The sequence below is a fragment of the Dermacentor andersoni genome, chromosome 5 (assembly GCF_023375885.2).
Source record: "Dermacentor andersoni chromosome 5, qqDerAnde1_hic_scaffold, whole genome shotgun sequence".
NCBI classification, from domain to species: domain Eukaryota; kingdom Metazoa; phylum Arthropoda; class Arachnida; order Ixodida; family Ixodidae; genus Dermacentor; species Dermacentor andersoni.
Genome location: NC_092818.1, coordinates 146,127,859 through 146,152,910, shown reverse-complemented (window position 1 = coordinate 146,152,910; position 25,052 = coordinate 146,127,859). Strand labels below are relative to the sequence as shown.

General features: G+C 48.3%; 1 protein-coding gene across 1 annotated transcript in view; it reads right to left on the bottom strand.

The window, feature by feature from the left end:
• Nucleotides 1-25,052, bottom strand: part of LOC126532127 (transmembrane protease serine 9-like) — a 69,958-nt gene that overhangs the window by 6,026 nt on the left and 38,880 nt on the right. Inside the window, exons 10-13 of the mRNA XM_055070537.2 lie at nucleotides 17,136-17,257; nucleotides 15,748-16,055; nucleotides 14,964-15,141; nucleotides 5,936-6,012 (exon numbers count right to left, since the gene is read on the bottom strand). Coding sequence (XP_054926512.1) covers nucleotides 5,936-6,012; nucleotides 14,964-15,141; nucleotides 15,748-16,055; nucleotides 17,136-17,257 — 685 coding nt within the window. The remainder of the gene's footprint in view (nucleotides 1-5,935; nucleotides 6,013-14,963; nucleotides 15,142-15,747; nucleotides 16,056-17,135; nucleotides 17,258-25,052) is intronic.

The window sequence follows — 25,052 nt, the reverse complement described above, 5'->3', positions numbered from 1 at the left end:
GACACCTTCGAGCTGGTGCGGAGTCGTAAAGCAAAGCGACGATTTCTCAGCGCATCATCGAATTCGAGTGAGTCCACCGTGAGATCTTCGCGGGATACCGAGGAGCTCACCATCCTGTTCTCGCCAGTTCTCGCCACTGACAACCTGAGACGCCTCAACAGGCAAGCCGTGTCTTCTCATCTAGAGGCGCTGGTTCCAAACGAAATCAAAGACATCAGGGTGAACACCCGTAAGAACGTGCTAGCTATTGACGTAGAACACGCGGCTGCGTTGGATTCCTTGCGCAAGGTCACGGAACTTGGCGGGATGAAAGTCCGCCCTTATATTCCGCTCGGCAAACAAGTCCGTACTGGCGTAATTTACGATGTTGACGAGACCATCGTCGACTCCGATCTGTCAATCTTAATCAAGCCAGCTACGGAAAACACCATCATCACAAACGCGTTTCGTCTCGGCACGTCACGGTGTGTGAAGATCATATTTAAGGGCGAATCCATCCCATCGCACGTAAAAGTGGGCCACTTCCGACACGCAGTTCACCCCTTTATACCAAAACCGCTGCAGTGCTGGAAGTGCAAGAAGCTTGGCCATGTGAGTAGTGTCTGCAATAACACTACCGTCTGTTCTCGCTGCACTGGGCCCCACACCACAAACACGTGCGAGGCCAGTGTGCTGAAGTGCACAAACTGCAGCGGCCCTCATGATGCATCTTCGAAGGAATGCCCTTTGATTCGAAAGGAAATGCAAATATTGAAGAAAATGGTTAGAGACCACTCGTCTCACCGAGAAGCAGCAGCATCTATTAAGCGACGACGATCACGTCGCCGACGTCGATCAAGAGCCTCCAAAGCCTCTGCAGAACGCCACACACGTATATTACCACCTACTCTTCCGCCCAGGCCAAACGCAGTCAGCTCAAAGGACAAGGGTGCATCGAACAGCACGGCTGCTGACGCGTGGCCTGCACTCCCGAAGCTACATGCCCCTACTGAGCGAAATGATACTTCTACAGTAGGGGACACTTCGTCTGTTCCTGATAAATTGGCGGACCAAGATCAACAAATTGTTGTTATGATCAGCTCTCTGGTGAGTGCTATTCGTGTTCTACTGGACAAGCTACAGACACCAACAGCTCGAAGTGCATTGCAAGTGCTGGATGCCATCAGTCCGGTTCTGGCGAGCCTTCAGAAGTCCAGTGCTTGAGAACTTCTACAGCAGAACCATGGCTCATCGACAACAACAAAGATCGTTCCGGGATGATGTGAGACGTGCCTCCATATTCCAATGGAATGCGAGAGGCCTGAGGTCTCGTATTTCGGATTTCCGACAGTTCGTATTTGCAAACCATTTTCCTATACTGGTCATCTGTGAACCGAACTTATCAGCCTCCATAAGACTATCGGGCTATGAATCTTTTCTTTCAAACACGTGTGCCCGTAGTAGTAAGGTTCTGGTTTACATTCGCAAGGACCTTACGTATTTTTCCCAACACGTAGCGCCACACGACGGTAACCAATACGTCTGTGTTACTGTGAAAAAGAAGAAGCTGTCTTTTACGCTTATTGGCGTCTACCTTTCCCCAACAAGTCAGTTTGATAGAAAAAGACTGGAAGATATTATGGCTGATACTCCCGGTCCTTGGATAATAACAGGGGACTTCAACGCTCACCACCATATATGGGGAAGCTCCAGGATAAATTCGAGGGGCAGGTCACTAGTATCCTTTGCATCAGGTCACAACCTGTGTCTTCTAAATGACGGAAGCCCGACATTTCTGCGAGGAACTACATACAGTAGCTGCCTTGACTTGACTTTGGTGTCACGTTGCCTGACTTTGAGCGTGCAGTGGTTCACTGATATTGAAACCCATGGAAGTGATCATATTCCGACCTATGTGAGAATCGATGGACTAGACGCCGCATTACCGGTAGTCTCTCGCCAAATCGACTGGTCAGTCTTTCAAAATCGCGTAGAAGACACATGCAAGACACATATTGCACGCAGATTAGAAGACATAATTGCAGACGCTATGCAAGATTGCACGCGTTGCTTCACACATCCATCAAAGCGTACAGAGAATGACATTGAATTGGAAAGGCTTCGTGCACTACGTCGCCGAGCTGAAAGGAGGTACAGGCGCACGAAGTCAATTCTTGACCTCAGAGAAGCTCGGCGCATGCAAAAGAAGATAAAACGCCGAATGGATAAGCTTGCGGATCAAAAATGGAAATGTTTTTGCGACTCACTAGACCCCCGCAAGCCATTGTCCTTTGTGTGGCGTACCCTACGGGGTCTTTGCTCAAGTCCCCAGCAACGACACCCATTCAACGCCCTTGCTCTCTATCAAAACCGCCGCGAGATAGACGTCGCAGAGGAATTTTGTGCGAACGTCGCCGGCGGCACGGTTTTAGTCCCTGACATGGCTCTAGGCAACATCCCCAGCCCACGAGATGCAAATATGGACGCTCCATTCTCTATGGAAGAGTTAGAAGCTGCTATGGCGCTATGTAGGTGTTCGTCTTCACCAGGACCCGATGGCATAACATATACTGCTTTGCGCCACCTAGGCAGAGAAGCACGAAGAGAACTCCTCAGCCTTTTTAATAGTTCATGGCAAGATGGTGTCGTCCCACAGGAATGGAAACGCAGCCGCCTGGTACCGCTTCTAAAAGCAGGAAAGTCACCGCTCGAACTGGCATCCTATCGGCCTATAGCTCTTGCCAGCTGCGTCGGGAAGCTCATGGAACGTATGATCCTCATGCGTCTCGAATGGTACCTTGAACACCATAAAATTTACCCTGACTCTATGGCGGGATTTCGACGCGGTCGTTCATCGATTGACAGTGTCATCGATCTAGTATCATCTGTGGAACAACAAAAATCTCGGAAGCGAGTATCAGTAGCGCTCTTTCTTGACGTGAAAGGCGCTTACGACAACGTTTCCCATCAAACCATTCTAGACGCACTTCTGACAATTGAACTAGGAGGGCGAGTATATCGATGGGTCAGTAATTACTTGACACAAAGGTCCTTGTTCGTACGAACGGAAGATGGTCCGACTACCGACCACTACACATGCCGAGGCGTTCCCCAAGGCGGTGTTCTAAGCCCTATTCTTTTCAACCTCGCGCTTCTTGGGCTGGCCGAATCCCTACCGGAAACAGTGAGTGTTTCAATCTACGCCGACGACATCTGCATCTGGACATCAGCGGTCACTCGCCTGCAGGTTCGCGCACGGCTACAGAAAGCAGCAACACAGGCATCTGGCTACCTTCACACACAAGGCCTTACCATCTCAACAGAAAAATGTGCATTAGTCGCTTTTACGCGAAAAACGATGACTCCTTATCCAGTATGCATCAATGGTCAGCCTATCTCCTACAAGAGAAATCACCGGTTTTTGGGCGTCATTGTAGACCGGGACCTCACTTGGAGCCCTCATGTTGCCCACTTAAAGAAGAAGCTCACATCTATTGTTCACGTCTTCAAGTTCATCGCCGGCAAAACATGGGGATCGTCAGTGGGCTCCATGCTACAGTTATATCGAGCACTGTTCATCGGATTCCTACGCTATAGCTCCCCCGTGCTTGCTAAAACATGCAAGTCAAATCTTCGAGAACTTCAGAGCGTGCAGGCGCAGGCACTACGTGTTTGCCTAGGCCTTCCGCGCAGCGCCTCGACAGCTGGAACCATTATATTGGCTCAAGACCATCCGATCACGACTTACATTAGCACCGAAACGCTTAGAGCCCATGTTCGTCATGTTTCACGGATGCAGTCAAGCTCTCTTGCGTGCCTGCCAGAACGACGACCACAGGCGTCCTTCTCCAACAAGGTCAACATCCATCGTGCCTCCTTACCATCGGGTTTCACACCCTATGCACGTTCAACCTCAGCTTTGTGGTGTTTAAAACAACCTCAAGTGCGTCTTACGATTCCAGGGATAAGAAAGAAGACCGACCTGCCTACCTTGGCCTTGAAGCAAGCAGCTCTGGATTGTTTGCACACTTTCTACTTTGATCGAGTACATATATATACGGATGGCTCTTCTACTCAGACCAGCTCCACCAGCGCAGTGGTTATACCATCCCGTTCACTAAGCATCCAATACAAGATTTCTCACTTGACAGCATCGACTAGTTCGGAGCTTGTTGCCCTCCGAGGTGCCGTTGATTATATTAATAACCAACCGGCTAATCGGTGGGCTATATTCTGCGATTCGAAGGCGGCCTTACAATGTCTTCTGGCATCTCTTCGTCGCGGGTCATGTGAACAACTCGTGTCGGAGATAAGAGAAATGCACCATCACATGATCGCGAAAGGACACGACGTCGTGTTTCAGTGGCTGCCTGGTCATTGCGGTATCTCCGGCAACGACCTCGCTGACGAAGCTGCTAGAAAAGCTCACGAGGGAGCAACCCTTGTTTCAATACCTTTATCGCGGACCGGCGCAGCCCAACACTTAGGCAAGCTAGCGCATTCTTTGACATTGGAGAAGTGGCACACACCTGAATTCACTCACCATCGCTTGCATTCCCTCGATCCCTCTATGCAACTGCGGCTGTTACCAGGTCTTCCGCGAAATGAGGAAACAGTGCTGTGCCGCTTACGTTTGGGCGTCGCATTCACAAATGCTTATGCATTTCTGATTGGAATGGCTGATAGCGCCGAGTGCAATGCCTGCGGTGTCGAGGAAACCATAGAACACCTACTGTGCTACTGTCCATCTTATGAAAATGAAAGGCAAGACCTCTGCGCAGCTCTCAATCAGCTAGATGGAAAGCCGTTCACCTTGAACAAGATCTTGGGATCATGGCCTCGCATATCACAGCTACAAAAGGCCACAAAAGCGCTGCTGCGATATTTGAAAGCGACCGGATTGTGTCAGCGTCTATGATCCGGACTGAGTGACCGTCTGATATCTCCAGTGGACTTTCTCTCTCTCTCTCTCTCTTTTTTAATCTTTCCGTCCCCCTTTCCCTTTCCCCAGTGTAGGGTAGCCAACCGGGCTCAGTCCTGGTTAACCTCCCTACCTTTCATTTATCATTTTCTCTCTCTCTCTCTCTCATGGTTCCGCTGCACCCTCCTCTCCGCTTTCCTTCTCGTACCTCCTCTCTCGCCGCTTTTTTTCACCCCCCGCTGCGCGCCGCGTTCGCTCATCTTTCGCTGTGCTCGTTCGCTCGGTTACGCCTGGAACGCCGACGCTCGCCGCAGGGACGGGCCCCTTAGAGCTGCGCTCTCAAATGTTAGAATTAGGGCTCTGTGCCCTTGATCATGTCTGGAAGCAGGACTAACGTGAAATATGTCGTCCATTGCAGCACATGATAAGGGATCGGTAGTCTCTGTTAAGTGCAGAGATAGCGTAATGAAGGAGGGGAGAGACAGGTCCAATAATAAATGACTCGTTGTTTCTGCTGCCCCGCAGGAAGCACAGTGAGCACTGAGTGCCCGCCCCTGTCGATGCAACCGTTCAGCAACCATGACACACTTTACCAGTAGTCATGCGGCTGGCTTTAATGCAATGGTGTTGTTACTGTTGCCACACGTCCGTCCACTCGAACAGAACATTATAAATAAATGGGGGAAACGCTGAAATGTTTCATATTCCATTCTCATAAATGGGCAGCCCTCTGCAACGAGCTGCGAAGGAGTTGGAAGATTTATTTACTCTGGCAAGGACAATCGCATAAACGCAGGGTTTAGGAATTAAACGGAGCTATAGGTACGGACATAAAAGTATGCCCATCCGCTGGTACTGGATGCGTTTGGTTTAGTCTTCGTTTTTCTTAATCGATTGTATCCCGCGCTCTGCGGTGACGAAGAGCGTAACAATAAGACTAACGCGTCACGTGGGCGCCTCTTTTAACTGTGCGTCGTCACAGCAGCTCATTGCTGGCGCGCCGACAGGTACAGGCCTTGGCGTCAAGACACTTACAATCCAGGGCCATGCTCCCAGGTTGGACTCCCTGCCTCCCACGATGCGGACCAAGGCGCTGCTGGCTACGCCGCAATCTGCAAAGAGAACATGCCTCGCTCAACCATCGCCCAAGAGCTCACGGCAATTCCCGCTCTCGCTTCCGAGTGCTATAAAAGAAGCCTTTAGATATATATGCGTTTAATGAGACAGATGCAAACAAGGTAACGAAAAGACCGCTGCTTACTCGTGATGAAGCGAGGTAAGAAAATGTCTTCGAGCTATTTCTTAAACTGCTTTCCTGATGTCATTCTGACTACTATGAACTGCTCGTTTGGCTACCTTTATCTTTATTTGTGTTTATTAAAGCCGTCTTTAAGAAACACGCCCTGCTTTGCTGCATGCGTGTGTCAGGTTTGTGCGGACAACAAAGAGGAAAGCAAAATAAACGGGACTCGGCGAATTTCTTTTCCGTTCTCCTTTTGTTCACGAAGTTATAATGCACTCCAAGACAAAGTTAAAATCGTTACGCTTTGAATATAACCGACACGAATTCGACTAAACGATCGCAAGTAGGGATGGTGCAACTCCTGTATAGCAACGTGCAAAATAATAGTCCTTACGTGCAGCTCGCCGCAATTGGTTGCTTCATTACGGGCTTTAGTCTACGTTTTGGAGCCAGCTTCCTCGTCTGGTTATGTTGAGCAATTATTGCGGCTGCTCCTTGCGTTATGAGCAAACCGGAGCGCATAGCGGCTGTGCAATAAATACGTTCCTAGCTTTTGAAGCTTCTCCTATGCTTGAATTAGAGGACTCGTGGCCACACCTACTGAAAGAGCCACATGGCCGCCCATGCATGAAAGAAGACTCCATGGCGCCACTGTGCCAGCATCAAGTGGTTGTGTTCCTGCGACATTTCAAGGACGAGATCTTTCCGGCGTGGCTGAGACGGAGGGGATAATCGCTAATGCATCGGCGCTGTCCGCGCTCATTTCGTATTGCTCGCACGAGGAAGTTCGTCAAGTGCGTGGCGCCGCACGTGAAAACAAGGTGCTGTACTGCTCGATCCGATACCTCGTATAAAGGCTACGCAAAAATAACTGTTCGAGGGACAAAAACAAAAAAAACAAAATTCAGCGTGGTAACGGGTGCCAGAAGAGCGCTACGTCTACACTTCATGGAATCGCTCATATAGGAATCGTGTATTTGCCAACGGGGCGACCTATTGCTGCACTTCTAAAGCGGTTGTAATGAGGCAAGAAGTGACCAGTGCCTTACACGAGTACTGTGCTTCGCAGACTTCGAAGCTGCAGTGCAGGAGAATCTGAAGTCAGAAACTGGTGACAGAAAAGGGCGTTTCACTATAGCGCTGTCTTGTAGGCGGTGTACAGATCGTGCCAAATTAACAATGGCGTAGTTAACCAATGCTTGAACAAGGGAAGCAGGCACTTGTTGAAACGGCCATACAACAGTTATTAAAATATGCAGTAGAGTTCCGTTAAGACTAGCTTGCACGAACCGTGAAAACCTGTTAGTCTTATCAGAAGTTCGCCTTAGTTGAAGTAATCAATAGAATTTAGTATATGCTATTCCTGCTTCACCCAAGTATACAACACACAAAATAATGGATGAAAGAGCACTAAAAGCAAAAGGGCAGGCGTAAATACAGTTATTCATTGGATTTCCATGAAACAAAGTGTGACGTTATGCGCTCTTACTTAATCCTGTTTTTGCTGGCCCTGCGTATCTGTGCGTTGTAACAAAAGCTGACATTTCGTCTACCTTGCTCAAGAACCCTACAATGCCCTTATGCTGAAGAAACAAAAACGAAGTGCACAAAAGTATTCCGGGTGCTATCAGATGCATCAGTAGCTGGTTCTTGTGACTGCTTGGAGTCGTCTTTGCCAATTCACCGGCTCTTGCAGAGTTGTACTGAGGACTTCCTCCATTATTGTTTCTACGGGGTCGGGTCTGCAGGTTTCGCGCCATCGTCATTGCATGCGTAGCTGTTCATGTACACATAAACACAATTGGCTGCGCGTGTAGTGGGCAGAGTTGCCTTCTCCAAGTCTTATTTTACGGGCCTTTCGCTGAGCAGAGTTGCAAGCGTCAGTGGCGGCTGCTAAGTTCGGCGTAACCGAATGATCAATTCCTGTTACGCTGAGTTACTTCTTTTTTGCATAGGTGCATGAGAAATTAACCAAATGTTCACGCATTGTTCATTACATCAGAAAGTACGGCTTAGTCGGTTTCGTTTTAAAGGGAGTGTACCATATAAAGAAATGGTAACGCATTGGTCTAGTAAAATTGTGTTGTAATATTGATGTCAAAGCGTCAAACGGCCCATTGAGCAAAAAAGTCGGCGTCTGTCGTCTGTAGCCGCGAAACGGCACCTAAACTCTCGTTCTCATTGCCTGCGACGCCACGTCACGATCCTGCCTCGACGGAGCACAGCAGGCGAAAGGGAACACCCGCTGCCGCGATAGGGCGCCAGGCGTTACGTAAGGGGAGAGGGCATCATCGCGGCGCCACGTCACCCTCGCTCTCGGCACGAGCGTGCCTCCATAAAGCAGAGCGGGCGAAAGAGAACATCTGCTTCCGCATTAGCGCGGCAGGTGTTGCGTGAGGGAGAGGGTATCGATCGCCGCGACGCGTCGCCTGATGAGCATCGTCGCTTCGGTGGCATGCGGCATTGGCACCGCAGGCTGCTCACAAAACTCGAAGGACTGCTCAATTCAACATGAATGCTTTCGCATTCACAGCTCCTAAGAAGTGCTTAGGTGCCCTTTGATCTTTTGTGAGTGTAGAGGAAGACGAAGTGCCTTTCAGGCAGAACACAGAGTCTTCCAGCTCTACTTATTTTGTGGATTTTTTTTAGACTTTGCCAGTGAACTGCTATTTCCTCCTTAACTGCGATGGAGATGGAGTCTCACGCGCGTCCGCCGGACTCGGCAGTGCCCGCGACGGCTGCCTCCAGGAAGCGCAACGGCACCGAGAGCGACACTGACAGCGACGACACCATGCAGTACTATGTCAGCGGTGAAGATTCTTGTGACGACGCCTTCGAGCTGGTGCGGAGTCGTAAAGCAAAACGAAGGTTTCTCAGCGCATCCTCGAATTCGAGTGAGTCCACCGTGAGATCTTCGCGGAATACCGAGGAGCTCACCATCCTGTTCACGCCAGTTCTCGCTACTGACAACCTGAGACGCCTCAACAGGCAAGCCGTGTCTTCACATCTAGAGGCACTGGTTCCGAATGAAATCAAAGACATCAGAGTGAACACCCGTAAGAACGTCCTAGCAATTGACGTAGAACACGCGGCTGCGTTGGATTCCCTGCGCAATGTCATGGAACTTGACGGGATGAAAGTCCGCTCTCATATTCCGCTGGGCAAACAAATCAGTAGTGGCGTAATTTACGATGTTGATGAGACCATTGCCGACTCCGATCTGTCGATCTTAATCAAGCCAGCTACAGAAAACACCATCATCACAAACGCGTTTCGTCTCGGCACGTCACGGTGTGTCAAAATCATATTTAAAGGCGAATCCCTACCATCGCATGTAAAAGTGGGCCACTTCCGACACGCAGTTCGCCCCTTCATACCAAAACCGCTGCAGTGCTGGAAGTGCATGAAGTTTGGGCATGTGAGTAGTGTGTGCAAGAACACTACCGTCTGTTCTCGCTGCACTGGGCCCCACACCACTAACACGTGCGAAGCCAGTGTGCTGAAGTGCACAAACTGCAGCGGCCCTCACGATGCCTCCTCGAAGGAATGCCCGTTAGTTCGCAAGGAAATGGCAATATTGAGGAAAATGGTTAGAGACCACTCGTCTCACCGAGAAGCAGCAACATCTATTAGGCGGCGACGATCGCGTCGCCGACGTCGATCACGAACCTCCAAAGCCTCTGCAGAGCCCCAACCACGTACACTGCCACCCACTCTTCCGCCCAGGCCAAACGCAGTCAGCTCAAAGGACAAAGATGCAACGAACAGCCCTGCTGCTGACGCGTGGCCTGCACTCCCGAGGCTACATGCTCCTACTGAGCGAAATCAGACGTCTACAGCAAGGGACACTTCGACTGTTCCTGAAAAACTGACGGACCAAGATCAACAAATTGTTGTCATGATCAGCTCTCTGGTGAGTGCTATTCGTGTTCTTCTGGACAAGATACAGACACCAACAGCTCGAAGTGCGTTGCAAGTGCTGGATGCCATCAATCCGGTTCTAGCGAGCCTTCAGAAGTCCAGTGCTTGAGAACTTCTACAGCAGAACCATGGCTCATCGACAGCAACAGCGATCGTTCCGGGATGATGTGAGAAGTGCCTCCATATTCCAATGGAATGCGAGAGGCCTAAGGTCTCGTATTTCGGATTTTCGACAGTTCGTGTTTGACTACCACTTTCCTATACTGGTGATCTGTGAACCGAACTTATCAGCCTCCATAAGACTATCAGGATATGAACCTTTTGTTTCAACAACGTGTGCCCGTAGTAGTAAGGTTCTGGTTTATATTCGCAAGGACCTAACGTATTTTTCGCAACCCGTAGCGCCACACGACGGTAACCAATACGTCTGTGTTAGTGTGAAAAAGAAGAGGCTGTCTTTTACTATTATTGGCGTCTACCTATCCCCAACAAGTCAGTTTGACAGCAAAAGACTAGAAGATATTATGGCTACTACTCCCGGTCCTTGGATAATAACAGGGGACTTCAACGCTCACCACCATATATGGGGAAGCTCCAGGATAAATTCGAGGGGCAGGTCACTAATATCCTTTGCATCAGGCCACAACCTGTGTCTTCTAAATGACGGAAGTCCGACATTTCTGCGAGGAACAACGTACAGTAGCTGCCTTGACTTGACTTTGGTGTCACGTTGCCTGACTTCGAGCGTGCAGTGGTTCACTGATATTGAAACCCATGGAAGTGATCATATTCCGACCTATGTGAGAATCAATGGTCTAGACGCCGCATTACCGGATGTATCTCGTCAAATCGATTGGACAGTCTTTCAAGATCGAGTAGAAGACACCTGCAAGAAACATATCGCACGCAGATTAGAAGACATAATTGCAGACGCAATGCAAGATTGCACGCGTTGCTTCACACATTCGAAAAAGCGTACAGAGAATGACATTGAATTGGAAAGGCTTCGTACAATACGCCGCCGTGCTGAAAGGAGGTACAGGCGCACAAAGTCAATTCTTGACCTCGGAGAAGCTCGGCGCATGCAAAAGAAGATAAGACGCCGAATGGATAAGCTAGCGGATCAAAGATGGAAATGCTTTTGCGAGTCACTGGACCCCCGCAAGCCATTGTCCCGTGTGTGGCGTACCCTACGGGGTCTTTGCTCAAGACCCCAGCAACGACACCCTTTTAACGCCCTCGCTCTCTATCAAAACCGCCGCGAGATAGACGTTGCAGAGGAATTTTGCGCGCAAATCGCCGGCGGCACAGTTTTAGTCCCTGACATGGCTTTAAGCGACATCCCCGGTCCACGAGATACCAGCATGGAGGCTCCATTCTCTATGGAAGAATTAGAAGCTGCTATGGCGCTCTGTAGGTGTTCGTCTTCACCAGGGCCCGATGGCATAACATATACTGCTTTGCGCCACCTAGGCCGAGAAGCACGAAGAGAACTCCTCAGCCTTTTTAATAGTTCATGGCAAGATGGTGTCGTCCCACAGGAGTGGAAACGCAGCCGCCTGGTACCGCTACTAAAAGCAGGAAAGTCGCCGCTCGAACTGGCATCGTATCGGCCTATAGCACTTGCAAGCTGCGTCGGGAAACTCATGGAACGCATGATCCTCATGCGTCTCGAATGGTACCTAGAACACCACAAGATTTACCCTGATTCTATGGCGGGATTTCGACGAGGCCGTTCATCGATTGACAGCGTCATCGATTTAGTGTCATCTGTAGAACAGCAAAAATCTTGGAAACAATTATCAGTAGCGCTCTTTCTGGACGTGAAAGGCGCTTACGACAACGTTTCCCATCAACCCATTCTAGACGCACTTTTGACAATTGAACTAAGAGGGCGAGTATATCGATGGATCAGAAACTACTTGACACAAAGGTCCATGTTCGTACGTACGGAAGATGGTCCCACTACCGACCACTACACATGCCGAGGAGTTCCCCAAGGTGGGGTTCTAAGCCCTATTCTTTTCAACCTCGCGCTTCTTGGGCTGGCCGAATCCCTACCGGAAACAGTGAGTGTCTCAATCTACGCCGACGACATCTGCATCTGGTCATCAGCGGTCACTCGCCTGCAGGTTCGCGCAAGGCTACAGAAAGCAGCAACACAGGCATCTCACTATCTTCACACACAAGGCCTTACCATCTCTACAGAAAAATGTGCGTTAGTCGCTTTCACACGAAAACCAATGTCTCATTATCCAGTGTGCATTAATGGCCAGCCTATCTCCTACAAGAAAAATCATCGGTTTTTGGGTGTAATTGTGGACCGGGACCTCTCTTGGAGCCCTCATGTTGCCCACTTGAAGAAGAAGCTCACATCTATTGTTCATGTCGTCAAGTTTATCGCCGGGAAAACATGGGGATCCTCAGTGGGCTCCATGCTACAGTTATATCGAGCACTTTTCATCGGATTGCTACGTTACAGTTCTCCCGTGCTTGCTAAAACATGCAAGTCAAATCTTCGAGAACTACAGAGCGTGCAAGCGCAGGCACTACGTGTTTGCCTAGGACTTCCGCGGAGCGCCTCAACAGCAGGAACCATTATAATGGCTCGAGACCATCCGATCGCGACACACATTAGCATCGACACGCTTAGGGCCCATGTTCGTCATGTTTCACGCATGCAATCAAGCTCTCTTGCCTGCCTGCCAGAACGACGACCACAGGCGTCCTTCTCCAACGAGGTCAGCATCCATCGTGCCTGTCTACCATCGGGCTTCACACCCTCAGCACGTTCAACCTCAGCTTTGTGGTGTTTAGAACAACCTCAAGGGCGTCTCACGGTTCCAGGGATAAGGAAGAAGACCGACCTGCCTACCTTGGCCCTGAAGCAAGCAGCTCTGGATTGTTTGAACACTTTCTACTTTGACCGAGTCCACATATATACGGATGGCTCTTCCACTCAGACCAGCTCCACCGGCGCAGTGGTTATACCATCACGATCAATTAGCGTCCGATACAAGATTTCTCATATGACAACATCGACCGCATCGGAGCTTGTTGCCCTCCGAGGTGCCGTTGATTACATTAACAACCAACCCGCTAATCGGTGGGCAATATTCTGCGATTCGAAGGCGGCCTTACAATGTCTTCTGTCATCTCTTCGTCGCGGGTCGTGTGAACAACTAGTGTCGGAGATACGAGAAATGCACCATCGTATGATAGCGAAAGGACACGACGTCGTGTTTCAGTGGCTGCCTGGCCACTGCGGTATCACCGGCAACGACCTCGCTGACGAAGCTGCTAGGAAAGCACACGAAGGAGCAACCCTTGTTTCTGTACCTTTATCGCGGACCGACGCAGCCGAACACCTAAGCAAGGTAGCACACCGTATGACATTAGAGAAGTGGCACACACCTGAATTCACCCAAGAACGATTGCATTCCCTCGACCCCTCTATGAAACTGCGGCTGTTACCAGGGCTTCTGCGAAATGAAGAAACAATGCTGTGCCGCTTACGCTTGGGCGTCGCATTCACCAATGCATATACGGTTTTGATTGGAATGACTGATAGCGCCAACTGTAATGCCTGCGGTGCCGAGGAAACTATAGAACATCTACTGTGCTACTGCCCATCTTTTCAAAACGAAAGACATGACCTCTGCACAGCTCTCAATCAGCTAGATAGAACACCGTTCACCTTGAAGAAGATCTTGGGACCATGGCCTCGCATATCGCAGCTACAAAAGGCCACAAAAGCTCTGCTGCGATATTTGAAGGCTACTGGTTTGAGTCAGCGTTTGTGATCCGAACTGAGTGACCGAACGATATACCCAGTAGACTTTCTCTTCTTCTTTTAATCTTTCCGTCCCCTTTTCCCTTTCCCCAGTGTAGGGTAGCCAACCGGGCTCAGTCCTGGTTAACCTCCCTACCTTTCCTTTATCATTTGCTCTCTCTCTCTCTTTGTGAGTGTAACGCTAATTTTTTGTTTAAGGTTTTATTTTGTTCACTTGACCCACAGGGTGTAGACAAGGCAGTAGACAGGTTTAGTATACCGAGCTGAGAATTAGGCCGTATGCTTAAGCGCATTTTCTTACCGCTTTTCATTTTAAATATTTGCTCGCTAAGTTGCCGAAACGCTACTACTTTAACTACGCCTGCAATTGACACTCGCGGTAATAGCCGAGGCGAGTAGATATAACAGTTGAATCAATAAAGAAATGTGTTGCTGTGATAGTCCAACTACTACCTTCTTTCTTACTTCTCCTCGTTCAATCCCCTTTTCCGCTTCCCCAGTGCAGGGTAACCTACCGGGCTCAGCTTGATTAACCTCCCTACCTTTCCCTTATGACCTCTCTCTCTCTCTCTCTCCACTGAATTACTACTATTAAATAAACTTTCTTTAATAACATTTTATTGTCTTTTTTGGTACGAATGTAGTCTCCTTTCCCGAAATAAAATTAAGTGATTAAGGTTTAATTTTTCTTGATGTGTAATAACGCCTGGTCTTTGTGGGGTTAACGTTTGGTTCAAGTTACGTGAATGAATGAATGAAAATTATTTAATAATAAATGGGGAGGGGCGCAAGTCTTCTTTCGGAGGAGGGATAGGGGCGTTACCGGGCTGAACCTGGTTCATTGAATCTGTAAAATAGCCGGTACATGTACACTGATGGTTACGTCACTGCCGACGCTTCTATCCAGGCACTTAAGCAGCTCGTAGCTCCTCATTGCAATACGAGTTTTGTGTGCTCTGGTTGGGCTCAGTCACAAGGTGACGCCACCAGCGATGCTGCTTACGCCTATGTCATCGTGTCATTCCGGTATTCCTTAAATGATTGTAGGTTACGCGGAAAAGCTAAGGTACCGCTCTGTTGCTAAAGCGAATGCGCGTGATACGCACCTTCCGTGCCCCAAATCTTCTGTGGCCGCGGTCGCTCAGCGGGAGGCTGCCGTGGGCGGCCGAACTGTGGCCGCCTGATTCCTCCTCCTCCGCCACCACCTCCAGGAAAGAAGGGCCGCCGGCTGGGCTGCAGCGGCCGACCCTGGCCCGGAAAGGTATGTTGTGGTACCTGAGGTAACTGCCAGCCGTACACGTCGCAGTCAGACGCGTGAAGTGTTTTAAGGAAGGCCACAAAACAACGGCACACAGCAGCCGCATTGACATTGACACTTCTTCGTGCGTGCTCTTTGCCAGCGATTGCAGTGGAAGCAATTTACGCAGCGTAAGTAACTACCGTTACGGTAGCGCAATGAGGTGGGTTTCAATGGAGGATATGCGAGTGGCATGTTTGCTGTCAGAAGTTATAGCACTATAGTATATATAGTGCGCCAGTTCTAGCTATAGTTTATGGCACCATAGTAGAACCTCAGATAGCGTATGAACAACAAACACACAAAAATATTTTAGAGACTGAGTTCACAAAGCCTTTTCCCTGTAATGGTATTTAATTGCGTTTGTGGTTGTTTGACTGGATGCACGTGCGATGCTAGTATACGCAAGCATGACCCACGATGTCAACTGTAGAGGTTGTGTCGGGTACTCAAACTACGGCTTTTCTTTCGTCCACATTCATATTAGTTTAATGATGAAAGTGCCCAGCATGCGAGCGAGCGAATTAATGAATGAATTAGTAAAGGAGCGCCTCAATAACAAGGAACCGCGTACGTTTCCCGTGGAAGTATACCTGTTGGGGGAAGAAGTTGCCGAATCCGTTTCCACCGAAACCGTTTCCTCCAAATCCGTTTCCGCCGAAGCCACTATTGAAGCCTCCGCCAAATCCTCCACCACCACCTCCTCCTCCTCCACCACCACCACTCTGAGGGCAGCACACGAGTGACTGACGCCGGAGGAAGCCGCACAGCGAGCGCCGGGCCAGGAACTCGTCGTCGAACAGGAAGCGACACTCCTGGTAAGGCACGCAGCGGCCCGGCACGCCCAGCGGCGACTGACAGTAGCCGCCTGGAGACGGCAGCTCGTTAGGCGGGTACACCACTGCAAGAAACGGCCACGCACCTGTCAGGAACGTTGCAGAGTTCCGGACGAACAGCAATATCGCATTAGAGTGGAAGGTACGGGGTTATCTAGGGGTAGAGACAATGACCCAGTTTGTGCTAGAAGAGTAGTAGGGGACGCTGAAGCGCGCAGGGACAGGGTGATGCTTGCAACCATCCCAAAACAAACACCTGTGTGCGCACGCTGAGAGTAACAGTGTGTTCACTTGAGGGCGTTCCCTATTGGCTGACGCCACCTGTGTCTTGCATAGAGTTTCCTACAGAAGGCACTGGCGGGTGCTTTGGCGCTGCGATAGTTAAGCTAATATGGGAATGATGGTGAGCACATGAACTTGTCTTGTCTTCGTACCTGTGGCTTCAGACGTTCTTGAGGCGTTATTGTATTTTATCGTTCTAAATTTGCAAGGAATACTGAGCCACGAGAAGTCAAGAAACTGCTGGGCCCACATGCTTAATAATTGTGACTTATTCCGTTCATAGGGCAATATTTCGTTGTAGATGATACTTGCAGAGTCCCAAAGCCGTGTGAAGTCAAAAGGACAGAATCTAGGCAAATAGGCGAGCTATCCATCACAGGCAGTTTATTTCCTTCCTCTGTGATCATTGCTACCCTGGCCGAAAGGGAATACATGCAGATCATGTTGACAATAGCGCTAGAGCGTCCTCCAATAATTGTCGTAGGACGCTATGTGTTGCACTCCGGTGTCTGTGCCTTGCATTGTAAAACTGAGTGCAGTGGGCATTCTGGGGCATCAGGAATCCAACTCCAACTCAGGCATAGAGTATAAAAACAACCTTGTCAGTTAGCACCGCGAAACCAAACACAAGCGTATTTGCGGGGCAAAAAGGCGCAGGCATTCTGTTGTCGTCTTTTCTTTTCGTTGCGTGGCTTTCGTCGAGATGATAAATCAACATCTGGTCGAGTATCCGACTCTAATTATTTAGGTCGTTGTCTCTCTCATGGTCATTAGTCAGAACTATAAAAAAAAGGTCTCGATTTGCATCGCAAGTGCTTTGAAACTCCGCAACGCGGACAACACAAATACGCAAGGATACGTACGTAACCGCTTCTCGGGGGTCTCCTCCGTGGTTGCCTCGTCATTCTCGGCCAGCGCGGTGGCCAACAGGCCTAGCGACAGGAGCACACACAGTTGCATGATGCCGCCGTCGCTGCTGCCGCTACTGCGAGAAAGGAAGAAACCGCCGCTGCGTCAGGTCCGCTTGCAAGCGCGTGCGGCGAGATTTCCGCCGGAGAAACGGCTCGAGAAGGCGGCGAGTCTCTGATACCAAGAATGACGACAGAGCGTCCACATACGTCACGAACATTCACACACGGGCCGTAACAAGAGAAGACCCCGGAGGCGAAGCATTTCACGTGTACATCACGTTAACCAAGAACTCAGAACGGTAGCGGCTACATTTATCAGTACTCGCGCTTCCTACACAAGAGCTGACTTGCGAGCATTGAACCATGACTTCGTTGGGTAAGTCGGGGGGACACGCGTTTTAAGTGATCGTCGCGGGCACCGCTTACCGATATCGTTTACTTTGAAAAGCATGCTTTTCGTTGGTTGTCCTCTCCATGTGCTCACTTTTTTTTAGGTTGCCTTGTCATGGCATATACAGTATCGAGAGGCCAACTAAACGTCCTTCTCATCCATGGACGTGGTTTTCAGCGAACTGTCAGCATTCTCGCGTGAAGTCATGCAGAATCAACGCGCGCAGACTTTCTGTACCATTTAGCCTAAGATGAGTTCGCATTTGTCGGTTGGTATTTAGCGCACACGTGAAAAATGGACTGGCTCACACCAAGCATGGTATTAAAGGAGGAACAGTAATGACATTAAATGAAGGTGTATTCTCATCTAACGCCAGAACCGCCAGAAAACGTCCGGTATACCGGAAGTTTTCTGAAGTTTATGGACTGTTTACGCGAATTAGCACTTCCTCACCTACACTGTCTGTACAACTCTCGCTTTAATCTTGAATGAGTGTTCTATACAATATGTTCTTCATGGTTGAGAGCCATACTTTTTTACATGCATTTAATGAGAGAATAATACAACCCGAAATTATCGCGCGCACTTCAAACTCTATAACATGGTATTTGCGAGGAACACTAGTTAGAATGCGCTCTATCTGCCACGGTGACTGTTGAAATCGTTTAATGAACGATCGAGGCCAGGAATTGAGCGCCGAGGCCGAGTTCATGTGGATGGCATTTCCGTCAATGTGATTACTTGAGTTTAAAAGCTCCCCAAAGACATTCTTACGTTACCCACCTGACTTTATAGAAACTTTCGGTCGCGGTCGTAATTTTGTTTTAATAAGGTATATTATCTGTTTACGCTGCACACTAATGTAATATTCATAAACAGGACGCATTTTAGACGTATTCCCGGCGTCAGGTCGTCTGTATTGTCTATCATGATAAATGGGCTGTGTTCACGGTCGAAGCGCTTACCACTTTCGTCGGAAACTACGTGGATTGTGTTTTGACCAGAATTCCACTGTTAGTGACAAATGAACGAGCGTGCGCAAACACTGCCTCCCGAAGGCAAATGCAATAGAAGCCGAGAGGTAGAAGCGAATTCGGAGTGAATAAATGTCGAATATTTATTGAAATATTTTCAACTGGTGCGGTTATTTACGGCGGCCTTGCAAATATGGCACAGAAGATATTTAAAAGCTAATGCCACGAGGTTACAATGTGGTTACTTTTCTTCGTCATCGGCCGCCGCTCAAGTAAGGGTCAACTAATATTTATTTGGCTCATACATGTTAACACTATCGCAGCAATCCACAACTCACGGCGTTACGGCCAGCCTGCAGGATGAGCAACCGCTTCACTTGCGCAAGCGGCATTGCACATTCAGCATGTAGTTTATAGCGTAGCGCATGCAGCTATGCGCATGTAGCTCATCGAATAGAAGCTGTTATGCTGAACTGTGAATACGGAATCATTGTTGCAGCAACCTTATACCTCATCTAGAAAAACCAGGAACGTTTCTTCTTTCGCCGAGCAAAATTATTTCTCTGCCTGCTCTCATGTATTTTCAAGTAGCTCCTGTTGTGAGGCTTCCTTTTAACTGCTTGACATTTTCGAATCAGCAGTGCGCCCACAATCTAAATTTGCATATTTAAGACTGCGGGCAGCGCAACTTAAGCCGCAATCGCGCTTGACGTCGCAACAGCAAGGCTTCCCGGTTTCGCAGTTGCCGCTAATTTTGCTGCTGCTATTCTCGCTCCTTCGAAGCATTCAGCACGGACCATGGTATCCCTGGGAGCAACGCAATAGGGAGCGGGGCCGTGCCCGGAACGCTCTTGACCTGGACGTCATCGCGCCTGCGTAATGTGCACTCGCTGAAAATACTCCGCCGCGGCAGCGCCGGGAGGGAAACAACGCCACGGACGCGCGTAGCGCAGCGCCGATTGCACACGCGAGAGGCGAGTAGACGCACGACACGAGCCAGGCTCAAGTACGTGTAGTCAGTCGTTAATTATAACATGTCCCGTCTACTTGCTTGTTTCCTTCAGCGTATAGCGCTAAAGTTGTCCTTGAGAATACTTTACAGCGTTGATGAGATCGCTAACAGGAAAAAAACGGAGCGTTGCAACGGCTTTCCGAAGGCAAACATTTCAGGACTTGCAGATAATGATCGAAATGTTTCTTTCGTGAGAGCGAATCCCGAAGCGACTCCGCGACACACTTAACATAACAGGTACTTGTTTCCACACTTCATCCAATGGGCCTCATCCGCTCGTTTGAAACATAGATTTGGCTGGGAGTCGACAATTCTATGGAAGGGTAGAATTATGGTTAGAGTTCACATATATGCGGATGATGCATACATTCTAAGGTCCAGCAAGCTCTTAGAGCCTACTTAGAAGGAATTGGCCTGTAGCTGTCTGCTGAGAAAACATTGTTTGTATTCTTCATTGGCGAAAGTTGACACCTAACTCGCTTGAAATTACTGTTTGGGTTTAACTGCCTTCGCTACTAGTTAAGTAAAGATTCTCCCTATCACTCCGGATGTCAAGTTTCACGTTGTTGTGAAACTTAGCAGTTTTGCTTTTCATACTTGCATACTTTCAGGCATTCATACTTTTTTTCTTAAGCTCATGCTGCATGGGGTGGACAGTAGCAGGGCATTTTACCTGTAGTCAGACATCCGATAGATACGTCTTCAATGCAGTTGAGAATCCCTCAAATGGTTTGTTTTTCCATTTTACAGTTGGAATCTAGGGGTATAATTTTGCGCTTACAGGCGTGTCAGGGTATTTTTACGCATCATTTCCTCAGAAGACCTCCAGGCTCAACCCACCAAGCCTTGCTTCAATGTTCACAGTCTCGCCGTTTGTCTCACTTTAGTGTCGCGATCACATCGCCTGTTTTAGGCACTGAATGAAGAATTGTCCCGACCTACAGCGGTTGATCAAGGCGTCACAGCGACGAACAACCACGTGCAATCGCTCGACGCTGAACAATGGGTACTATTGTTTCATCAAAGATTGCCCGAGGTGGGACCACATGTGGTTTCCTGTGTCATGCAGGTACAGGGCGCACGGATGACTCGGTGAATGCGGTAATATGTATATAGTCGCTCTTGCAGCTGCTTCGGAGAATACGCAAGGCAAACTACATGGGCGAGCCGCTTCAGCGGCACGGTAACTTTCCTGGTAGCTGAGTGGAGAAACCCCACAGCAGCGCCGGAAGGCATATTTTGTAAAACGCAAGTGGTTCCACAAACCGCAGGGGTCTGTAAAAAAAAAAAAAAGGTGCTAGGTAATTTAACGCGTCTAACGCAACGCGGATTCTATTCGGAGCTTTAATGAATTCTTGAAACATAACTTGAAGCATAGCTTGAAACTCCTGAATGCTAATGAACCTGCATACCGCTCAGCACAGGCGGCATAAACGGAGCACGCTGTTCTCCAAGAACCAGCAGGACAAGTTCTACGCTAAATCTATGTATTATAGAAAGTGATACTGGCGTGTATTTCTTCAAGATAAGCCTGCATTGCCAGAAGTGGCACACGTTCTAGGGCTTCCTACAGTAGAGGCCAGCGGGAGCACTCACTCCTATATGGATACAAAGTTAATTTTGGGCTTTTACACGAACTGCTGTTCTATTTTCCCAGTTTTCTCAGGGCGAACACTTTGCTCAGTTGTGAACCAAAAGCCCTTCATTCACCAAAGGCAGTCTGTTACGCGTGCACTGCACCGGGGTCCTTGTAGCTGGGCATCTTCAAGTCTATACGGTGGCAGGCCTCGCGTCTTTTCCTGGATAGCCAAACTAGAGGACAGTATAATTCGTATAATACATGGTAGAAAATTAGGTTACATTTATGTACGAACGACTCAGATGAGGTAAATTACGACCTTACAATGGCTTGGAATGCAAGGCAACACGGCAGGCAAGCTTCTGCACGCACATGCACCTCAAATTCACATAGCGCTTTTAGTCTAGGTGTGTCATTTGGCAAACAGAACAGAGGACGACAACGACAATGAAGCGTTGTCGTCTGAAAGCCAAATGGTGATGATGATGAACACGCTGTATGAAAAGAATAATTGAAGGGCTGTACTGAACGAAATGGTAGGCGTAATAAAATAATTGGCAAGCAATGCTTAGAATGATCTTTTTCCTACCATTGTTTTCCAAACCTACATCTAGTGACGATTAAAGTAACACTTATGGGTAACTTGTTTCAGAAATAAAGCAGAGCGACAGCCTAGCTCCCCTTAATGACATATTTTCTTGCGAAACGTCGACATTATTCGAGCGTGCCAAGGTGTAATTGTGCTATTTACGCGATGGACCAAATGTATGCCAGTGGCCGCGCAAGCTCGGACACATATGTTTGTCAGGAAGTCGTTATGAAAGCTGATCATAGTGATTTCGCACAATAAAAAGTGTAATACTCATATCTATATACTACGGCAGCTGCACTTAGTATAGCTTCCAGGACTGTTACACGTTCGAGCTACCACGAGCGAGCGAAAGAGAAAATTTATCTTCAAAAAAGACAGAGATATTGGACTGCTCGTGGGCATCCTGACCTACTGCTCCTTTCCCGTGAAGGGTGAAACGAAAATGAAACGACAGGTGGTGCTGAGGGACGCAAACTGTGCGACATATGCAAAGGTATCATGTTACAAATGATGTATGTTGGCTCTCTTCCGAAGTAGCGCGTGCACTCCCATTACGTTCAAAGAAATTCATTATTATTTTATATGTAGATTCAAAGTAGGTGAATGTAGAAGGTAGGTGGAGTAAGCTAAAAAAGCGTGGCTTCGATTAAAAGCGTGCTTCGGCGATGACGCGAGTTCCAAAAAGTTCATGTTGCACGACATCAGCTTACTGTAAGGTATACGCTCCCTAACAAATGTAAGTTTGATGCCTTAAATAGTCTTAGTTTGATATGGTGTTCAATACAGCAAAGACGAAGAAAAAAAGGTAAAGAAATCGGCGAATTATGTCTGGAAAAGAAAAAAAAAGATGAGAAGGAATGTCCAATGGTTGAACGGTCGGCAAGCTTGTGATTCCTTTCATCGCGGCCACTCCGCCGTGATGTCCTGAGTCTTTTTCACTGACTCGACTTGATGCTAGTAATGACGTGAACTGCATTACTAATCTTGATATCAATCTAGTGACGACGACGACGACGACGACGACGATTGCTATAAAACTGCCCATCATCTGGACTACGTTTTACAACATAGCACTTACTGGGCCAAGCGCAGGGTGACAGTGGCGCAGTTTGCTATCGCACTGCCTCCCGGATCGGCCCACGGCTTCCAACGTGCGATGCCCGTCTCGACAGTTGCGCGCGCATGCATCACGGGCGTCCCTTACAAAGTAATGTTTCTAAGCCTTGTACCTCTTACAAACTTGCGATTTCGTGCCCATGATGACGCCGCTCGCGCACGTTCACACACTTCGATTTTTCTGTGAGATACCTCCAAAGTGGGTGAAGTCCGTCTATAAAGAAATGCGTGACCGATGGTGGCACCGAACCTCGGTCTTCGACCTCAACCTTACCTAATCTAGCCATTAGGTCACTATCGCGCGCATGTTCCTTCCATGTCAAAGTTTGTTTGAAACGTCTGAAGCGTTGGGTTACGCATCAGTTTCTCGCAGTCTTCCCCTGTGAGAGCTAGCGCTTTGGGACGCTATGTTAGACTGACCTTCCTTCGGAATCGGCGCATTGTTTTCATCAGACGGATGCCCTCAAAGTGATGGACGTCTGCCTGTAATGCTATTGCATTAGACCCCTTCTATTTTACCGGTCTTTATCGAAAGATTTAAGGTCAGGCCATGGTGCATCATATGGTATCGTATGGTGCGCACACATAAAGTTCAGGCCCGTTCTACCGTACAAATCTATTTCTGCGCTCTTGCCGAAAACAACAGATTGGAACCACCTGCCCCCATCCATTGTCTGCATAGGAGATCCTGGGGCCTTCAAAGGCACGATGAAAAATTTTCTGCTTTTGTAGCTTGAACACGTTAGTTTATCTTTGTACTTTGAATGTTTTTTTAAAGACCTGCACTATGTGCTTTCTGTATATGTGTGCTTTGTTTTTCTTTGTTCTTTCTTGATTTTATCCTCAACTTTAAGTCCTGTTCTTGTTCAACCATGTACCCACCCCCTCTGTAACGCCCCAAAGGCCGTGAGGGTAAATAAATAAATAAATAAATAAATAAATAAATAAATAAATAAATAAATAAAGGACTGATGTACGCGCCGCGCTCTAGCATGTGCGAGCAAAACTCGGGCCGCAATAAGCGAGAGAAAAAGAAGTCTATTTGAACAAAAAATAAAAATGAAAGCAATGTGCCCGATCATTTCATATCACTAGCTTTCAGCTTTCAGTGCCGTTTACCCGGCCGATCAAAGCCGAATCTCTGCGCTGCACTCTTGCTTCTCTACGAGCGGCCTTACAAGGTGCTCTGTTTCACTGTAGGAAATCTTCAGAATCTCTGACACCCAGTCTTGCGTTAGACGGGCGGTGTAGAAAATTAGACCGTTCATATCTTGTAATCTGCTCAATTACGGGGTTTTAAAATTGTGTAAGAGTACATAGTGTTGCGTTTTAATTGATCAAGCGTCTTCGGCGTATGTGCTATGGTTCCCAATGTAGCCACATAAGAAAATGATGGCAAAATATTTTGAACGTGGGGAAAAAAAAACGAAAAAAATATCAGACAAGGCGTGCATAGTTAGTAAGCTTTCTTCTAAAGTGCCGCGCATGCTGAATTACATAGCGGTGTGCCTACACCGTGGGAATAATGTTATGTAATTATGGCTGTTCCGGATATATAACTGTTAAAATAGTTTCTTGCAATGACATACTTGTGACTCCACCTGAATTGCATGCCCTTTTATGTCAGCAGTGCAAAGCTTGCTGTGGGAATCGACGTATTTTAACTGGCAGAAGGTTGTCTGTGAACAAGTGCTACGTCCTCGCCAACGACAAACGTTAACGAAGATGGTGGAGAAAAGTAGTCTTAAGTATTACAACCTGTTCGTGTTGATCGTGTGCCTATTTGGTATCGAAGCAAAAAAAGAAAGGAAAATGATAACATGGCAGCCTATAGCAACAGAGCAGTGAGTGTAGGGTTTCTGCAACGTCCAGTCGGCTTGGGCGTGCCGCCAACTACATTTAGCCATTTCGCAATTGAGAGAGAGAGAGAGAGAGAGAGAGAGAGAGAGAGTGCGCGCGCGCTTGTTTTGCCAAGGACTGCAGCAAATGTGTGTTAAGTGCCTACATAATTATAATTCTTTCAACTCGTGCTTTAGAGTTAACGCCACCTTCCTACCGAATTCACGCCCGATCGTCGATGGGCCGTAGGGATTTCCAAGTAAACACGTTGTGTTTTACTTGAAAAACTGTTAACGGTGAGAAACAGAGGCTAGGCTTTTGAAGCGTCAAAACGCGGGCGTCACAGGTCGACAAGACTTTTACTAT